We start from the raw sequence: 21,311 nt of genomic DNA on the forward strand, positions 1-21,311 counted from the left end.
GAATCTCCTACTGATGAACATTTAGGTTATTGCTAATTTTTGGATATTTCAAATAATGCTATAAATAAACAATCTTTTAAAAATATATATCCTAAGACTCTTGAATCTATAGAACAAACTTTCGGAAGTGAAATTGCAAGATCAAAGAACAAGTACAGTTTGATAGATATTGCCAAACTTTTCTCTAAAACTATTATACCAATTTATAATACTATTTATGAAAATACCTGTTTTCCCAACACTATGCAACCCTAAGTATTATTCTCTTCGTTTTATCCCCAAATGGTTAACCAATTCTTCCAGCCATTAATTGACTAAATAAATGTATGTACGTATATATATACATATACCAGAGTACTTCAAAAATTCATGGAAAAATAGAACTAAAAGACAATACAAAGATTTCCAGGAAGTACTCTCATATTCTAATATATATGTACCATACTTTTTTCCAAGGGAAAAAAATAAGTTTAAAAGAGATTTAAAGTGTTGTTTTTTATTACAAGTTACTTTTACATTATACTTAATACATTTTTATATTGTTTGAATTCATTACAAGTATGTAGTATTCTAAAATCAGTGAAAAGCACAATAAAAATAGTCCTTTTTTCTTTTGAGAAAGAGAATTCCTTAGTTTAATCTGCAAAGTGTCTAAATTAAATAGTTCTCACAATAAATATCTCCAGCTCTAAGAAGAGAAATAGTAGATTATTTCTTTCAAAACTCTGTTGACTGGCTAAACGTATGAATAATATTCAAACTGAATAATTTGCCTTCTCCACTAGACACTCAAAATGGATGGACATACCAATATAAATGAAGAGAGGTCAACAAAGGGGCCATATAATTTGTAAAGAAATCATTGAGTATGAGGTAATTTCTAACATGCTAAACTTGAGCATACACAGTCTATCATTCTGTTAGATCTAAAATATTGTCAATAAGGGCTGGCCTATGGCTCACTCGGGAGAGTGCAGTGCTGATAACACCAAGGCCATGGGTTCAGATCCTAAAAATAAAACAAAATAAAATAAAATAAAATATTGTCAATAAAATTAGCAGCAGAGTCTAAGAAAGTAAACAGTGAAGTTAGAGTAAAAAATTGGTTACACTCCCCAATTTATCATATATAAGCTTTGTGACCCTGTCCAGGTCAATTAACCTTTTGGGGCCATAGTTCCTTGATCTTTCAAAGGAGAATGATATCTGGAAATCAAGAGGGTTGTTATGAGGTTCAAATGAAATAATGAATTAAAAATACATTATAAACTATAATTTTTATTAATGAAATTTTATAATTTTTATTCATTAAATTTGAGCAAAACCATCTGACATGTAATTTTCAAAAAGATATCGTCCAAGATCTATTTCTACATTAAAGAGACCATTAGGTACAAAAGCTTCTCTCTACATCCATGCTCAGACCTAATGAAACAAAGCAATCAGAGGTTGCAGAGCATGGTTTCAATGGCATGTTTTGGCTGTTATGCAGCATTCCATTCATTCAAGAAATGCTTTATTAGTGCCTCAACTTCACTCATAATAGGAGATATACAAACAAAATATACTGCAAAACTATTTTTCACATATCAGATTAGCAAAAATTAAAAAGTTTGCACATCTGTTAGTGAAACTGTGGGAAAAAAAGGCACTCGTACATAAAATGACTCCCATGGAGGACAATTTTGTAATATTTACCACAACTACAAGCATATACTCTCTTTGTCCCAGTAATTCCACTTCTTGGAATTTACCCTATAGATATACAGCACTCATACAAAATAACATATTTACAAAGTTATTCAATGCAATACTATGTGTACAGCAAAAGACTGAAGCAACCTGAATGTCCGCCAATAGGAAACATTTAAATATATTAGGGTACATCTATTCAATGCAAAACTATGCAGAAAAAAAATATCAGAGAAGCTCTCTATGAAACCACATGGAAAAACCTCAACACCTAGGACATATTAAGTTAAAAATGCAAGGTACAGAAATATATATAGTATGGCACTATTTGTGTAAATAAGATGGGGAAAGAAATAAGAATATTCCTATTTTTTACTTAAATTTGTATACAGACTCTTAGGAAAAATGAATAAGAAATGAATAACAGTGGTTATCAGGGTTAGGAGGAAAACTAAGAGGTGGGGAACAGGAGAAAGGGAGACCGTAATATAAACCTTTATATGTATTTTAAACCATGAACTGCATTGCCTATTCAAAAAATTAAGAAGAAAAAAATATTTGAGGTCCTAGTATGTGACAAGCATTTTTCCAGATATTGGGAACAGAGCAGTGAGCAAAACCGACCTAAAAATTTCTGCCCTCCATTGAGCTTACATTCTAGTGGAAAGAGACAAACATTAACCAAATAATTAAATATATAGTATGTCAGGTAATCTTAAATACTGTGGAGAAGAATAAAGCACAGAAGTCAAAGAGAAGAATAGTCACAATTTCTGAAAGGGTTAGTTAGTAATCACATGAAAATGGAGGAATTACATGAAGATGGAGGAATTTAGAGTACTTTTTTCATCCTTAAAAATTATTTTAATGCTACCTATTTCTTGATTGAATTTTTTAATAAGCATATGCTATTAAAATTAAAAACAGAAAAAGTCATTAAACAATTACTGCTTTAATAATGGTAACTAAAACTAAAAGGATAAAATGTCACTTGAATTTTTCATCTTTGTCATAGGACAAGATTCAAATAAGTCCTTTGTTACCTCTTATTGAAATAATAAAACTTTTGTTAGCATGAATGTTTAATCACATTTTTCCAAATGTTATTACATTATCTCAGTTGATCCTTATAAAAATTTTTGTAGCCTACCTCATAAGACATCATTATCTCCACTTTACAAATAGAGAAAGTGAGGTTCAAAAAACCATGATATTCATCCAAAATCACAAAGCTAGTAAGTAGCTGAGCTAGAAACAGTATCAATGTATTTTCAATTCTAATCCAATGTTCCTGTCATTTTACCACGCTTCCTCTCTTATACCATCCCACCTAAGCCAACTGATTATATCTCAGTGCCTTTCAACCACTATGTATTCCAAAGATTGTTGTGATTTTAAATCAAATATTCAGTCTACTCTTAGAACTGTCAAAGAAAAATCCACAGAATATATAAAATTGAATTATAAGAAACCATGTCATTATACTAAAAATGACTCCATATACACAAAGAATTATAGATAGGAGAAGATATAAACGAGGTCCCTATTTGACCATAATTTTTAAGAAATTGATTATATTTTAAAGAAAAGTAAAATTAGTACAGGATACTGGACTCATATAATCTATTTTAAATGTTAGCTACTACAACAGTAACATTCATAATGGAATGATAAACTTATCAATGGAAAGCTCAGCTATTAGAAAGACTATCCAACAGTCATGTTACTTTTCTTCTTTTTTTTGGTGGCTGGTTGGTAAGGGAATCCAAACCCTTGACCATGGTGTTGTAACACCACACTGACACCACGCTCTAACCAACTGAGCTAACAGGCCAGCCCCAGCCATGTTTCTTTTGTATACACAATGACTGCTTATGAGATAATTTCGTTTTCCAATAAGCAATAACAGCAGGAGGCACTGAGAATCACTTGTGTTACAAAAGAATAAAAGTGAGATGTAACAATCTGTGGGAAGCAAGTCCACAGATTCTCTTACCTTTATATATCTTTTCAGCATTACACAAGTGAAGCGTAAAGTAGGTATCGAGGAGCTGATGGCCATTTCTATTAACAATGTTCCGGGCAGCAATGTTCCGAAGATGTCGAAGACGCCGCTAAAAAATAACAACAAGAGGACATTCAGCTTTTTCCTCCTATAAAATTTTCTGAAAGTTGCAGTTCAAAAACAAAATATAACAAGTTGTCCTAGTCATTTACTTGTTGAGCCAGAAACCATAACCCAGTCTCTTATACCTCAACATCCCCTCTGTCAAACAGGAATTATACCCACCCTAGCTCATCTACAAGGTTGTTGTGAGTGTGAAATGACAACAAATATGAAATATTTTTGAAAAGCACAAATGTTATATAAGTGCTATATACCTGCAGGATAGCATTAGTACTGCCTGGAACAAAAACTAAGTAGTAATTTGCTTTTTTCCTCAGAAGGATTCTAATAGATATGCAAAGTCCATCTCATATCAACAGAAAATAGCAGTTATTACACACATATGCCCCTGTTACTAGTTCAGTCTAGACGCCAGATCCGTACAACGAGGTAAAGGTGCCAAAGCCAAAAAATAAAACTAGTAATTCACTGGTCACACCACCCAGCCAACAACCCAACTGTTGTGAGCTTAAATTAAATTCTCACTTCACCAGCAGCCAACCAATCTCTATGTCCTAATCAACCTCCTTCCTAACAATTTCTCCAACAAGGATGCTTGAATTATTTGGAGTCACAAGTGTTGGAAACACAAAATCTCCATAAGCAACAGAAATCAACAAAAATCCAAGATAAGCTTAAGGGGTAACCAAATCATTTCATATCAAAAAGGGAAAATGCTAGTTACTAGAATGCTGAAGTCTGGTCACAGCAGCTTTGTCTGTAAAAGCTAGTACCCCGTATCAGATAATTATCTTTAGAAACTAAAAAATAGAAACCAAGTGCTTAGTTTTAAAATATGCTTAAAGCTCTCCCTTCAGGCTAAAAGCCAGTCCATTCTCCTGAGGTAAGTCCACCTTCAGTTACATGTGCAGTCAGCCAGAAGAGCCCAGTTTTTTTCCCATGCACATACCAACCCAATTCTTTCTCCCAGTCTACAGATTGACTTTTTGAGAGAGGAAGTTACTGTCTGATGAGATTTTTTAATCCTCTAAGTATGAAAAGCCCCAAATGAATTTTTTAAAGTTTCCTAGGTCTTACTCCAAAACACTCATTTTTCCACAATCTGCTAATGGCTTCCATTCCACCGCCTGGATTACAGCAACCATTTTCTCCTGCTATATTCTTTTCATTAACCCTTTCAATAAAAATTTTAAAATTGACAGAAACCACTCATTATATACACTAACAACATCTATTTTGCTGTAGTATTGCAATCTTGGCCGTCTGTTCAAAGACTGAAAATATTACCTAAAACTTCTAGAATACAGTACAAACTTCTCTTATTGCTTGCAAAGCCCTCTGCAGTCTGACCTCTCCATATCCCACCCTTACTTCCCACCAGATCTTCTACATACTCAAACCCTCAGATCACATACTTTCCACATGCAAGCCCCTCAATCTAGAATACCCTCTCTTCTTCTTGAAGGATATCCTATTCATACTTCAAAGTTTAGGACAGAAGATTACTCCTCCTTCCAAATTTTCCAACTGAAATTAGTTGCACCTGTATTAGAATAAATAAGAAGAATTTTGTTTCTATCTCTACTATAGCACTTATTTCATTTGGCCTTGTATTACAGTTTGTTGTTTACAGTTATCTTCTCTATTAATCTAGCAGGAAAAGACCCAATGATAGAGACCATTACCGTTACTGTACTGTTAGCATTTATTAAATGTTTACCATGTGTCATGCACTGTGCTAAACACTTCATACGTGTGATCATCTAATCCTTATAACAACCCTATGAGGTTAGGTATTACTCATTATTATTATTCATTTCCCTAACTCAACATTTGTAAGTAACCAAATATAAACAAAAAAACAAAACAGTAAATAATAAATGAGAGAGGATATCCCAAAAGGAGAGAAAAAGGGCAGAAAGAAAGCAAAGGGGTTACACCTATTATGTGGGTATCTGCATCTATATACTATATATATCAAATAGAAACAATTTGGTCTTAAACTCCTCTATTCTACAGAGGACAGAGCAATGACCTATCCTCAACTCGAGAGAATAATTTTATGACAAATGACATCATAACGGAAATGACTGCCTTGCAAAGCAGTATTACAGGGCTTGGATGGAGATTGACTCTGTGATGGACGCATGGATATGGCTGAAGAGATCTTTACGTTGTGTAAGAAGTTAGTGCACCCACCTCCAAGGCACCTTCTGACTCCGAGCTCTAGGTTCTCATCTGGGTGAATTACCAATGTAATCCACTGATGTGGTAAAACAGAACTGACCACATCACGTCATTCAGTAAGAAGGTCTACAAAAAACCAAAAACTCCTCCACAAATAACCACTATGCTTAAAGCACTCATTGGGTTGTGTGACTTTTTGCCTTTTCCTTTAATTTACCTACTTCAGAAGCAGTACGGTACATATTTTCACTACTCCATGATTAATTAAAAATCAAAGATGTGTTTAGCAGCTGGAACGGACAAAGGAAATAAACTCTTTATGGGTAAAATACTGATGTAATCTTGGTGAAAGGCAGTAAATGTACACATGAGCCCTCTTGTGCCCTATGTCTTGGCCTTTTCTTTAATAACATTCATTCCAATTTTATCATAAAGCTACTTTTTTATTTTTAAAAAATGGTAACCTGTAATAACAGATAACTGAAACAAGATTATTTTATCTAGTTATTAACACAGTTACAAATAATTGAATTGTTAGGACAATATTTATTAGTGCATTGGCCCTCACAGAAGCATTCACAATTGATTTGCTTAAAAGTAGGTGAATATTGAGAAGAGATAGAAAAAAAATACACTAGGATTGAGGAAGGATAAGAGAAAAGGGAACAGATTAATTACTACAAGAAAAAGCAAAGTAGGATGAGAAGAAAAAATAAAGAAGAGTATTGGGCTGGAGAAAAGAGTAGTCTACCTAAAGGTTGGCAACTTCAGGGGCACAACTTCAGAGTAGTTCACATAACTAACCAACACTGCTAGATGCTAAGATTCATTCATTCATTTCTTTATTTCTTGTAAATAAGTTTTCTACATCTAAACACTTACTAGTTTATATAAATATGCGTACTTGGATAAATATCCAAATAATACTTAAATTTATTTTTTTTTATTTTTTATTTTTTTTAAAGATGACCGGTAAGGGGATCTTAACCCTTGACTTGGTGTTGTCAGCACCACACTCAGCCAGTGAGCGAACCAGCCATCCCTATATGGGATCCGAACCCAGGGCCTTGGTGTTATCAGCACTGCACTCTCCCGAGTGAGCCACGGGCCGGCCCAAATAATACTTAAATTTAAAAATTACTTGAGCACCCCCCAAAAATGAAGTACTTAAGCATTAATATAACAAAATGTGCACAAGATCTTTATAAGTAAAACTATAAACTCTGATAAAAAATATCAAAGAAGATCTAAATAAATGGAGGAATATTCCAAGTACATGAATAGGTAAGAGACACAGAATAGCCAATACTATATCAAAGAAGAACAAAGTCGGAGAACTGACTCTACTATAAAGCCACAGTAATCAAAACAGCGTGATATTGACAAAAGAGACAAACAGATCAATAGAATAGCATAGAGAGCCTGGAAATAGACACACACAAATACAGTCAAGTGTTTTTTGATAAAAGCTCAAAGGCAATTCAATAAAAAAAAGGACAGTTTTTTCTTTTTTTATTTTATTTTATTTTATTTTGTCAATATACAATGTGGTTGATTATTGTGGCCCATTACCAAAACCTCCCTCTCAAGAAAGGACAGTCTTTTCAACAAATGGTGCTGGAAATGGACAACCACATACCAAAAAAAAAAAAAAAAAAAAAAAAAGAATCCAGACAAAGATCTTACACTTAATTTTACAAAAATTAATTCAAAATGAATCACAGACCTCAATGTAAAATGCAAAACTATAAAACTCCTAGAAGATAACAGGAGAAAATTCAGCTGACCTTGGGTTTGGTGATGACTTGTTAGATACAATAACAAAAGCATGATCCATGAAAGAAGAAACTGGTAAGTTAGATTTCTCTATATTTAAAAACTTGGTTTGACTGAGGCCTTGCAAGGGTCCTGAGGGGTCTGGAGCCCTTCCCAGATTCTGATCCCACAGCAGATTACCGGACTCTCCCAGATAGTGGTGAGAACACAGAGCACTTCAAACCTAAGAATTAAAACTGGGTTCGAGTCTCAGCAATGCTTCTGGAACATAGCAAATCCTCAGAACTCACATACCTTCAACTGTTCCAGGATATAAATAAGGTCTAGTGGTACTACATGGCCTAGTAGCAACATCTAGCAAAAACACATTGCTTTTGACCTTCTCAAAATTAAATATCAGGTCATCACTTCACATGGTCCATCTAGATAGTAAAACCGAACTGTCTTATGATCTAAATTTGTTCAAATATCTCGGGAAAGTAAAAACATTCTGGGTTATTAAAACTTAGATAGCCTTTGAAATTACTCTTTAAGATAACATTCCATGCAATTTTCTTACCAGCAATCTCCTTAAACTTTCTCAAATGCTCTATTTTATGCTTTCACAGTTAGAAAATGTTGTTTGTGCATAGTTGACAGTAGTAACTTTAAGCAGCTGAATTGTGCTCTAATAACATACATCTCCAAAGCTGACGAGGAGATTTTAATTTCTAAATTGGAATTAACATGGCTTTAAAATGTCTGAAATACAGGCCGGCCCGTGGCTCACTCGGTAGAGTGCGGTGCTGATAACACCAAGGCCACGGGTTCGGATCCTATATAGGGATGGCCGGTTTGCTCACTGGCTGAGCGTGGTGCTCACAACACCAAGCCAAGGGTTGAGATCCCCTTACCGGTCATCTTTTAAAAAATAAAATAAAATAAAATAAAATAAAATAAAATGTCTGAAATACTACCTACAAAACACATTCTATATAGAGGTTAAAAACATTCAGTAACATAAAAAACTAAAACCTATTCAGCTTTGATTTGGGGGATGGATGGATGTAATTAGAGCACAACTCCACTACCTGAAATGTTGACAGTAAGCAAAAAGGGCAGTATGACCCTAAATTCCTGAAGTTCTTACAAGTCTTTCAAATATAAATTCTAAGTAGCATGCATAATAAATTTGAAACATTTGCTTTAGTAAAAAAATAAGAATCACTCATGAGTACAATTGCAAATTGGTACTTCTAAAGAATCTAAAATAACTTTTTCTTGTTAATATCACTAATTTTCTTAGAAAGCTACTTCAAATTTTAACAGTAGTATACAGAAATCTTTTTATTTTTATTTATTTATTTTGGTTGTTTGTTTGTTTGCTTGTTTTGGCCTGCCCAGAATCTACTTTGTTTAAATTAAAAAAAAAAAAAAAACCTCAGATTTTTCTTTGTAGAACGCCCTCCACCCCCTGCCCCACCACTAGTCCTGCAGAGTTAACATCACCTACAGCATCAGGGATGTTCATGTGATTCAGATCAGGCCAATCAGCACATTCCATTCCCCTGATCATAACATATGATCCAAGGCCAAGGGAAGACACAGAAATTATATTAAACTGTTGAGAGTTCTATTTTTTTTCCCCTTCTGGCCCTGGACCTGGAAGGACATAGGGCTAGAGATACTGGTGGTCATCTTTCCATCACAGTGAAACCTGAGAATGAAATCAACAAGGAAGACAGCAGAGTCGAGAGATGTGGGATTCTGGTCCTGCTGACATAATTTATGCCTCTGGATCAAACCATACCTAAAATGAGTATTATAATGATAAACATCAGCCCACCCCTATAAAACTGTCAAAGATTACAATTAGAGAGAGGGCTTCTTCTGTAACTGTTTATTAAGAATTTATCCCACAGCAGGTTAGTAGATGAACAGGAACATTCTAACTTAGTGGCAAGATACAAAGAAATGTTTCATTTTGTTAGACATCCCCATATTTTAGAAAATGATCATTTCTGTTGGGTCAATCCATTTTGGTTAATACAATTTTGAACCTCAGTATGGGGGAGAGCGTGGCTTAAAAAAGTAGTTAAATCACACCCCAGAACTAAAAAAAACCCCAAAGCAATTTTCAGTAGTGAAATATAACACTGGAGTTCTATATTCCTCCCATGTTTTACCTTTCCCTTGCAGGCATCTAAAATTTTCTAGCTTCTGATGTACAATAATAAGCAAAGAAAATGAGGTACTCAGGGAGGCTGGTGGCCAAAAAATTAAGGAAATGGCTTCCATTCACCCTTCTTTCCTGTATCCTTTGCTTAAAAAACAAAAGTAATCCCCATACTGGCCAGCCACCAAAAAAAAAAAAAAAAAACGATGGTTCTTTAATTACTCCACAAATCCCCACTATCACCAGACTAAACCATACCACTCATAATCTTTATGACTCACAGTGAGGTAACTTCAAAACAATTTTTGAGTTTAATATGCTCAATCAATAAGAGCTATTACAAATAAATAATATAACCAATAACCTATAGCCCAATAGAAAAGGAACAAAGAATACGAAAAGACAGGTCACAGGAAAAAAAATGAAAATGGCCAATGAATGCATGAGAAGATGTGTAATCACACACGTAATTAAGATATGCACATCAAAACAAATATTCCACTTTGTAACAGACTGAACTTTCCAAACGTGGTTGTACCAGTACATCCCATCTCACATGCTCTTACAATGTGTTGCCACTCCTCCATTAAGAAATAGGATCTAGGGCCGAGCCCGTGGCGCACTTGGTAGAGTGCTGCGCTGGCAGCGCTGCGATGCTCCCGCCGCGGGTTCGGATCCTATATAGGACTGACCGGTGCACTGGCTGAGTGCCGGTCACGAAAAAACGACAAAAAAAAAAAAAAAGAAAAAAAAAAAGAAATAGGATCTATTTCCCTCCCCTTTAAATGTGGGCAGTCCTGTGAGTATAGCAGAAATGACACTATGTGACTTCTGAAGCTAAACCATAAAAGGTGATATAGCTTCCACCTGGTCCTCTTAAGATGTTCTTCCTTAGAACCCAGTGACTATACTGTGAGGAAGCCAAGCAGTCACCAGGAAAAGACTTTGTAGGTGTTCTCCACAGCCCCAGCTGAGATTCGAGTGGATAGCCAGACATGTAAGTGACCATTCTACCAAGCCTGGACCAAGTTGCAGATTCGTGAGCAGAATATATGGTGATGTTGTTTTAAGCCACTAAATTTTTTGTTTGTTACATAGCAATAGATAACTGAAGAGACTTATTTAAATAAAATATTTTAGTCTCTGTTGAGGCTGATATGAATAGGGAAAATAATGTTGGGAAAATATAAACTAGTCCAATTAGGAACAGGACAATTTAGCAACAATTATCAAATTTTAAAATGCAGATAATATTTGACCATGCAATTCCACAAGTCACAAAAATGTGTGCAAATATGTTTATTATGGTACTGCTATAAAAACAAAAACTGAATAACCACTCTTAAATTGTAGTACATTCATACAATGGAAAACCATACAATCATTAAAAAAAAACCACATTAAAAGTGCTAATATGAAACACAAACAAAAAAACAAGAAATTTTAAATATTCACATAAGTAAATATTACCATATACCCTGACTGATGTAGATCAGGGATTGGCAAACTTGAAAAGGGTCAGAGAGTAAATATTTCAAGCTTTTCAGGGGATACCCAGTCTTTGCATATTCTTCCTTTTTAGTTTGTTTACAATCCTATAACAATGTAAAAATCATTTTTAGCTCATTAGTTGTTAAAAAACAAACAAAAAAAACCTAGCCAGTGTTAGCCATAGTTTGCTGACCCCTGATGTAGACAGTCACAGAATATGAGATAATTTTTTCAAATAATATTTGCTTTGTAAATGTAGTCAGACTTATCCTGGACACTTTCTCTCATTCCTACTCTCAACTCCTGGCTTCATTTCTTTTTCAGGTTAGGTATTTATTCTCAGCCTGGTCCCAGGCTCAGTAGAAGGCAAAAATTAAGGCACAGGTTATTTCAGGTAAATTCAGATTCCTGCTACTTTGTTATAACTTTTGGGGGGCAACAAAAGCAAACCTGGGGGGAAATGAGTTTTCCACAGCAGGTAAAGAAAGATATTGAATTGCTGAATCAAGAATTTAAGCCTGATAAGTTCAAGACAGTCTTCTTAAAATACAGAAAAGCCCCTTCTATATTATAGCACTCTCAATCACTTGTTTTTTTCCTAATCCTTTGATCCCACCTGAAAGACTGAAAATTTTTGAAAGAACACAAGAAAGCTTTAGAACTAGTGCCTGATGCTACAGGCTATAGCAAATGATGTCAACAGTTAAAGTTACAAATATAAACAAACAACCAGACAACTGTAATCTCTCATGAAACTCTTTAGTTCTTGTCCCTAATTGAAAGATTTCTCTGGCACAAATTATACAACTTTCTTTCCTCCAAATTCAAATCAGCCCAAGAATTCAGTGCAGTCGTTTACAAAGCACTACTACTAAATTATATGACAGGCTTCTCCATAGGAAAACACAAAATACATCTCTGAACTTCCTACATTTCTTATACATTTTTTTTTTTTTTTTTTTTAAAGATGACCGGTAAGGGGATCTTAACCCTTGACTTGGTGTTGTCAGCACCACACTCAACCAGTGAGCGAACCGGCCATCCGTATATGGTATCCGAACCCAGGGCCTTGGTGTTATCAGCACCGCACTCTCCCGAGTGAGCCACGGGCCGGCCCATTTCTTATACATTTTGGCTCTGGGCTTCTTATATCTATACGATTTACCCTCAATCTTGGTGGAAGGCTCAAACTTGCCCTTTTCTTCCAGGTAGGTTGCTCTAAGTAACAGGCCTTTTTAGTGAAAGACCCAGCATTACTTTATGCATGTGTATCTCTCTCCCTCCCTCTCTTGATCCTTTCTTCTATTCTATCTTGCTGATATTTCTTTCACAGACTATGCTTAGAAACTGTGGGTATACAAACGTGGTATTCCCTAATCTCAGAGTATGTAATCTTACTAAAGAACTAGAGTTTGTGCATGTGAAAAGGGCAAATTCTAAGTAAAAGTATCCAGCAGTATTTAGAAATAGAAGAAAGACAAGTTAACACAGAATGACCTGAAGAGGATAAAAACTGGAAGACAAAAGATAGCTATTAGTAGTCCAAGAGTTAAAAAAAATACAATTTCTGTAATTTGCTTCAAAATAATTGGGAGGAGGGAGTGAGGACAAGTAGGTAGGCATATAAATAAAACAAGATCCAACATAAGGTAATAGTTATCAAATCTGGGTAAGAGGTCCCTGGGAGTTCATTATGCAGGGGTACTTCAAAAAGTTCATGGCAAGATTCATATTATCTTTTAATTCTATTTTTCCATGAACTTTTTCAAGTGACCTCGCATTCCTCTCTTAATCTTTCTTTTCACATACACATAAACTCATACATGCATTTCAATATACGTTGATATATTGATCAAAATACACAGATATATGCAATATATTTCAATATACTGAAATTTCCATAATTAAAAAAAGCTTTAAAGTAATATCAATAGGGACAGAAAGAAAGGACAAAACCATGTAGGAGCCTAAAGAAAAATTGAGCTTAATGGGGGGTGACTAATTAAATAATTAATGTGGCTGGAGATGATGAGAAGCTTGATTAAAAGAGACAGAGGAGTCAAAGATGACCCCTAGGGAAATGAGAACAAATCAATAAAGGTGTTAGGGCAATAGGGTAGTCATTAAATAAACAAAGAAACAAACAAATAAATAAATAAATTAAATACACTATACCTTGTTTCAAATTCCAGATGGCTTAAGAATATTTAAATAACTAAAGCATAAAAGTACCCAAAGAAACCATGAAGAATTATTTTATAACCTCAGAGTTCTAAGAATGACAAAAAACTCTGAAGCTACAAAAGAAAAAACATATATATTACATAAAATGCTTTAAAATTATGCATGGCAAAAATTATCATATGCAAAGTCAAAGGAAAAAAGAAACTAAGAAAAAGTTTTTAATTTGCATAACCAGCACAATTTCACCTAAAACATAAATATTCCTAGAAATCAACAGTCCAACAACCCAAAAGAAAAAATTGGTAAAAAAAACTACAGGTAAGTCACAGAAAAGGAAATACAAATAACTCTTAAACATGAAAAGGTCCTCAACCACACTCATAAGAGAAATGCAAATTAAAACTACACTAAAATTGGCAGACAAGTCTGATAACATATTCCAAGGCGAAGCAGTGACAAAACAGGCACTTTGCTGAAAGGAGTGTAACAGGTACAACCTCTATGAGGTGGCAATGTGGCAATAGCTACCAAAATTACAAATGCACATATTCTTCCATTCAGCAATTCCATTTCTGCATTTGTGCTAAAAGTATACTTGCAGATATACAGTAAGATGCATGTAATACAGTAGTACTTGTATTAGCAAAAAACTCGAAGTAAATTAAATGTCCATTAATAGTGGACTAGCCAAATTATGGCATATCCTATTATGAAATACTGTGTGGCCATAAAGAATAAATAACGTGGCAGCTCTTTGAGCACTGATATAGAACAATCTCCAAAACGTACTGTGAGTTTAAAAAAAAAAAAAAAAAAGTGGATGAGTTCTGGTCAAGATGGCGGAATAGACGGTTCCCAGCCTCACTCTCTCCCACAAATCAACGAATTTACAACCATAAAAATGTAACATCAGCCAAGCTGGGGCCGCTGGAGCTCAGGTGAAGAGGAGGAGAGACCTATGGAACTCATGAAGGCAGAAGAAACCACGAAGAGAGAAAGAAAAAACTGCTCTCAGCGTTTTCGCCTGCGGCTGCTTTAATGCTGAAGGGCCTGGAGCAGAAGCCAGCAGAAGCCGCAGCTGTGTCCTTCAGATGGAGTTGCTTGGAGGCAGCAGGGGAGAAGAGGGCCTTGGTGTCCCCCAAGACAGCAAGACCACTAATTGGGTTCCACTGGACCCACACAGGAGCGAGGAGCCAGAACAGCTTGAAAAAGGGGAGCCATTCAGAAGCCAGTGAGTCATTGCAAGGGACCGGTGCAGGGCCCGTCCCATGGGAAGTGTTTGGAGCACGGGTGGTGGAGGAGACAGGCCTACCGGGAGAAAACTGGGGCACAGCAAGGATAGCTGATCTGCCCCCCCCCCCATCAGTGCAGGACCACTCAGAGGAGACTGGTCAGGAATGCAGAATTGCATGGGGTATAGTTTTATGAAAAAACTCAGGCCCAGATCAGAGTTTCTACACTACCCAGGTGCACCGAGTATCAGAGCCAGAAGTACCTATAAGGTCAACCATTAAACCCTGAGCTGCTCAAAATGTCTTCCTTAGGGAAACAGCAGCAAAGCAGTAATTTAGGTCAATCACACAGCTCAGGTACTGGTTCCCACAGGAAGTTCCTCCGTGTTAGAAGTAAGCAAAGGACAAAAAATTAGTTCCGGCCCAGGCACACCACCAATGCCTTAGAACCCACCAGGCTTGGAGCCACGGGTGCCCACAACCACTCATACTGCCAATACCTTGGGGCCCTGCCCAGGAACCTGACGATTGGAGCCAGGGACCGGACCCCCACTCCCACATCCAGGCACACCACCAATGCCTCAGGGCCTGCCCAGGGACCCAGGGCTAGTAAGCTGGGGACCGGACCCCCTTCCCACAACCAGGCTCACCATGCCAGCTCCTCAGGGCCCACCCAGGAACTGGGGCATGGAGAAGGGGACCAGACCCCCCCTCCCACAACCAGGCACACTGCACCAGCACCTCAGGGCTCGCCTGGGGACCCAGGGCATGGAGAAGGGGACCGGAAGACCTCCCACAACCAGGCACACTGTGCCAGCACCTCAGGACCCACTTGGGGACCTGGGGTATGGAGCTGGGGATTGGACACTCTCCACAACCAGGCACACCGCCTGCACCAAGGAGCATGCCAAAAACATCTCCATGTGGGTGGGCCACCACAGCCACCACGACAACCATGGCTGCCACGAAGGCAGCTAGACACCACAACCACCACGCAGATGGTCCACCAGCCACTGGAGTGCGTTAACACAAGGAGAGTCACCAGCAGAGATAAAGAAAGGAGGAGGATGTCTCCCTCCACAGAGCCCCTTTCAGAGTGATGGAAGAGGCATCTGCTCTATGATAGTATTGGGGGACCTGATCACACCTCTCAGCATTGGACAGACCATTTGGGCAGCAAATCAACAGAGTAATCATTATTCTTTCAGAGGGTGAGAAGAAATCAAGGGTGACCAGAGTGGGGAGAGGGAGAGAAAGGGGGACAGTGAGGGATTGGACAAGGGGCATAAATAATAATTATGATTTGTAACAATATATATACCAGTAATATTGATTTGATCCACATATCTCAATGTTGAACCCCCAAAATTTGTATAATCAATTTTGATTCAATAAAAAAAAATTTTTTTTAAGTACAGTTTATATAGTCAGTGTATTTAGCATGTTATCATGTGTGTTTCACAGGAGATAAAGAATGTAATTATGGGGCCAGCCCCGTGGCGTACTCGGGAGAGTGCAGCGCTTGGGAGCGCAGTGGCGCTCCCGCCGCGGGTTTGGATCCTATATAGGGATGGCCGGTGCGCTCACTGGCTGAGCGCGGTGCGAACATCACCAAGCCAAAGGTTGTGATCCCCTTACCGTCACAAAAAGACAAAAATAAATAAAATAAAAGAATATAATTATGTAATTATTGGAGAGGCATAAACTATAATTGATAAGACCAGTTGTCCCAGGGGAGAGGAAAGAGGAATTGGAACACAGGGTAATATAGACTGTTCAATGCATCCTCTTATGTGCCTTTTGGATTGTGAATCATATGAATGTTATCTATTTTTTAAAATAAAATTAAACTTACATTTAAAAAAAAAACAGAGAGATGGCAACTAACCTTTAAACACAAGTAAATGGGATAGCCATTACCAGATGCAGTTTGACATAAGTGGTAAGAGCTCAGATAGAGTCAATAATCCTGAACTCTGGGTGGTTCTACCCCTCACCAGTGGACAGAACACTTACTCTCTCTCAGCCTCTCTTTCCCCTTCCATAAAATGGAGATGTTTCCACCTGCCTACCTCTGTGGGTTACTGTAAGGATCAAATGAAATAATGGATATAAAAGCTCTTTGAAAAATTAAGTACTTTATAAGTGTAAGTTATTACAGAAATAGGGATATCGAGAGAGGGATGTTATCAGTAGATAATGAATTGATTTAGGCATTTCTAATTTGAAGTAAAGAGACAGATTTAGAATTCATCTATCTAAACAGAGATGATAAAAATCACAAGAGAATAAAAGACAACCGAAGGAGAAACATTAGATAAATAGAATTATAGAACTGCAGAACTGGAAAGGACCCTAAAGGTCATCTAAGCCTTGCTACTCTGCATCACCTGGGAATATACTGAAAATTCAGAATGTCAGGTCCCACCATACACATACTCAATCAGAATGTGTACTTTATCAAGATACCCAGATAATAAAATTGAGACCCTAAGTAAAGGGAGTTACCCATGTTCATACCATTAATATGTAGCAAAATGAAGATTCAGACCCAGGTCTGATCTCCTGGGCTGGATACACCACATATTTGTTTCCCTGATGTTTTAGTCCATTTTGTGTTGCTATAATAGAAATACCTGAGACTGGGTAATTTGTAAAGGAAAAAGGCTTATTTGGCTTATGATTCTGGGACAGCTGCATCTGGCACGGGCCTCAGGCTGTTTCTACTCATGGCAGAAAGTGGCAGACAGCCAGCAGGTACAAACAGATTACATGGCAAGAGGAAGCAAGAGAGAGAGAGAGAGAGAAGGTGCCAGGGTCTTTTTAAACAACCAGCTCTCATGAGAACTAACAGAGTGAGAACTCACTCATTATTCCCCCTCCCCCAGGGAGAACATTAATCCATTCATAAAGGATCTGCCCCCATGACTCAATCAGTTTCCAACACTGCCACATTGGGGATCAAATTTCCACATGAGTTTTGGCGGGGACAACACATCCAAACTCCACCACCTGACAAACTGTTTCAAAACATTTGAGACATCTTTGCCTTTCAGGTCTCCCATGTTCCCATCCCCATTTCTTTTTTTTGGCAGGGGTAGGTGGGCAACAGCTGGCGGAAAAGGGGATCCAAACCCTTACCTTGGTGTTACCACACTGAACTCTAACCAACTGAGCTAAGTGGCCAACCCAACTTCATTTCTAATCAGCCATCCAGACCCATCAATTCTTCCTTCACTATATCTTTCGCATATGCTTCTTCTTTTCCACACCCTTCATTCTCTGACCTAAAGCTATTGCTGTTCATAATATGAAAAACCAGCTTCCTTCTCTTGTGCATGTATCAACTTCCTCTTCTGCAAACAAAAGCTCACTTCCAAATAACTGGCTCTATATAATTCCTTCAAAAGGTGCAAGTTCTTAAAAAGCACTGAAGTTTAACATGCTGATGTCAAGCTGAATCTGTGTTTGAAAACTACCAAGACTAGCAAGCTATATAACTTGGTAAATCTAACCCAGAACCTTTATGTCTTCACTTCCATTATTTCTTTCCTATTGCCTCCTTTTCTTTTCCCTAGAACTGAAACAGTTGCCTTTAAGTAACAAGGTCCTCCCATTCTAATCAAACTTTACTAAATAAGTCAAAAGGCCCTAAATTGACTTTCCAGTACCATCTTCTGTCCCAATAAGCTCTCACCATCTACAAGTATTCTCAAATCTTTACTGTATCCTAACAAACCAAAGTATCAACATTTCTTGAGTACCCATGATATGCTAGACACTACACAATAAAGCAGAAGTCTAAACACCTCTGATTACATTTCCTCCATAAACATTAAAAGCCCGGGTCTCTGCCCCATTTCCATTTCTGCACCAAGAAGTTTTGACTTTTATTTATTTATTTATTTATTTTAAAGATGACCGGTAAGGTGATCTTAACCCTTGACTTGGTGTCATCAGCACCACACTCTCCCAAGTGAGCCATGACTTTTAATTTTAAGAGCAAATAATATATGAAGACTTACAGATGCTCAGCCCCAATAGAGATAATTGAACAGATAAAATAAGCCACCAACAACATGAAGGCTAACTTCTGTGAAACAGCCTATACGCTACAGCTCTAGGGTAAACAGTTCTAGAGATTCCCATGTTGTATCAGTCCATTTTGTGTTGCTATAACAGAATTACCTGCAACTGGGTAATTTATAAAGAAGAGAGGTTTATTAGGCTTACAATTCTGGGACAGCTGCATCTGGCCTGGGCCTCAGACTGCTTCTACTCATGGCGGAAAGTGGCAGGCAGCTGGCAGGTACAAGCAGATCACATGGCAAGAGGGAGCAAGAGAGAGAGAGAAGGTGCCAGGGTCTTTTTAAGCAACGAGCTCTCGCAGGAACTAATAGAGTGAGAACTCACTCATTACTCCCCCCACCCCCAGGGAGAGCATTAATCCATTCATGAGGGATCCGCCCCCATGACTCAACCAGTTTCCAACACTGCCACACTGGGGATCAAGATTCCACATGAGTTTTGGTGGGAATAACACATCCAAACTCCATCACATGTACAAATTGAGTTCAATTAAATCTATCTGAAAAAACAAAGAGAGGGTGCTTCAGTTCAAAATCCTATTGTGATCTATTTAATCCAGTGATCCTAAACACTGTATTTGTGATACGGTATAAACTTGGCAGGACTGAGTTTGAGTCCCAGGTCTGCTATTTCACTTGGGAATGTATTTAACATCTCCAAGCTTCAGATACCTCATCTGTAAAATGGAGCTAATAATAGTTTCAATCTCACACAATTGTAATGAGAAGTAAATGAAGTAACTGCAAATTGCTTAGAACACAGCACTAGCACTTAAAATAATTCAATAACTGCAGTGGATTGAATTGTGTCCCCCCAAAGTTTAATATGTTAGAAACTTGGTCCTCTCTGTGACAGTGTCAAGAGGGTGAGAAATCCTATTATGGTAATTGAAAGGCGGGGCCTTAAAGAGGTGATTAGACTGTGATGACCGTGCCACAGTGAATGGTTTAATGGTGGTCATGGGTGTGTGGTTCTAAGGACTTTAAAAGGAGAGCATGTGAGAGTCTCTCTCACTCTGCTCTGCCATTCTCCCATGTGAAAGCCCTGCGTCACTATCACCACAAACATGGCCTTCACCAGATTTGTTCTCTGGACTTTGGACTTCCCAGCCTCCAAAACTGTAAGCAATAAATCTCATTTTCTTACAAATTACCCAGTTCCATGTATTTTGTTATAAGCAACAGAAATGGTCTAATACAATAATGTTAATACTGTTATCAATTGTTCTAAAGTTTCCCTAGCCTTTAGTAGTAAGTTACTTATAGTCTCAAAATCTATCCACTTAAGTTGAGCTATCCAGGTTTGTGAAGGTAGAGGTAAAGGTAAAATTAGAAAACTGTATTTTTTTTTTTTTTTTTTTTTTTTTTTTGTGGCTGGCCAGTGTAGGGATCCAAACCCTTGACCTTGGTATTGTCACAGCACACTCTAACCAGCTGAGCTAATGGTCCAGCCTGAAAACTATATTTTAAATCCAACAAGCAAACAGAGTAAGATAGTAGAAAAAAGCTCTGAATTTAGAACCAGAGTAGCTGGGTCTGAACTCTAGCTCTTCTATGTTCTTTTCTGGACCTTGGTTTCCTCACCTGTAAAACTGGGGGGGCAGAGGAGAGAAATGGTTCTAACTACTGTGGCTAAAAACACTATGAGAATGGTTTTAAAGAGATTAGCTACTAAAAACACAATGCAGCATGGCAAAAGATAAAAAGATAAGGATGGAAAACTCACTCATGAATAATTTTTAAAGGATATTTCTAGAATGGTGTATGACAAGGAGCCATGAGTCTTGACTGCAGGAAAATATGGTAGCAAAAGGTAATCACAAAGTTGGATTAAAATGAACACCTACAATTAAGTAGACAAACACCAAGTCATTCTTCATGACCCAGCTCCAGAATCTCCACTTTTGGGAAGTTCTCCCTGCTCCACCCACTACCCCAAAACAAGATGATCATTTCTCTCTCTGTGCCTTGACTATATTGTGTACAGACACCACAATCATGCTTTATTGATTGTGTTCATATGCCTGTGTTCCCCCAAAGGAGGGATGATCCTTAAATACAGAAACTAAGTTTTATTCCTCTTTGTACCCACACCATTTAGCACAGGCTTGGCACAAAGTAGGTACTCAATAAGTATTTGATAGATGAATCAATAAGTCAACCATAGACAGAATTAGGTATTTCACCATGCCATGGAGGAAAGTACCCTTAATTTGGTAACATTTAGTTACATTCTATTAATGACACTTGTACTTTATCACAATTTTGCCCTTCCGTCTCCTCACTAACTGTAAGCTCCTTAAGAACCAAAATTGTGTCTTTTTATCCCGAGTGGCTATAAGTGTTTGTTGATAGAATGAGGGAATAATGAATGGATG

The 21,311-nt window shown here is 37.3% G+C and overlaps 1 protein-coding gene across 2 annotated transcripts in view; it reads right to left on the minus strand.

The window, feature by feature from the left end:
• Positions 1-21,311, minus strand: part of UVRAG (UV radiation resistance associated) — a 303,565-nt gene that overhangs the window by 270,181 nt on the left and 12,073 nt on the right. For both annotated transcript variants that reach the window (XM_063093326.1, XM_063093327.1), the window contains exon 2: positions 3,689-3,806. In XM_063093326.1, coding sequence (XP_062949396.1) covers positions 3,689-3,806 — 118 coding nt within the window. The remainder of the gene's footprint in view (positions 1-3,688; positions 3,807-21,311) is intronic.

This window comes from Cynocephalus volans, chromosome 4 (assembly GCF_027409185.1).
Source record: "Cynocephalus volans isolate mCynVol1 chromosome 4, mCynVol1.pri, whole genome shotgun sequence".
Taxonomy (NCBI): Eukaryota; Metazoa; Chordata; class Mammalia; order Dermoptera; family Cynocephalidae; genus Cynocephalus; species Cynocephalus volans.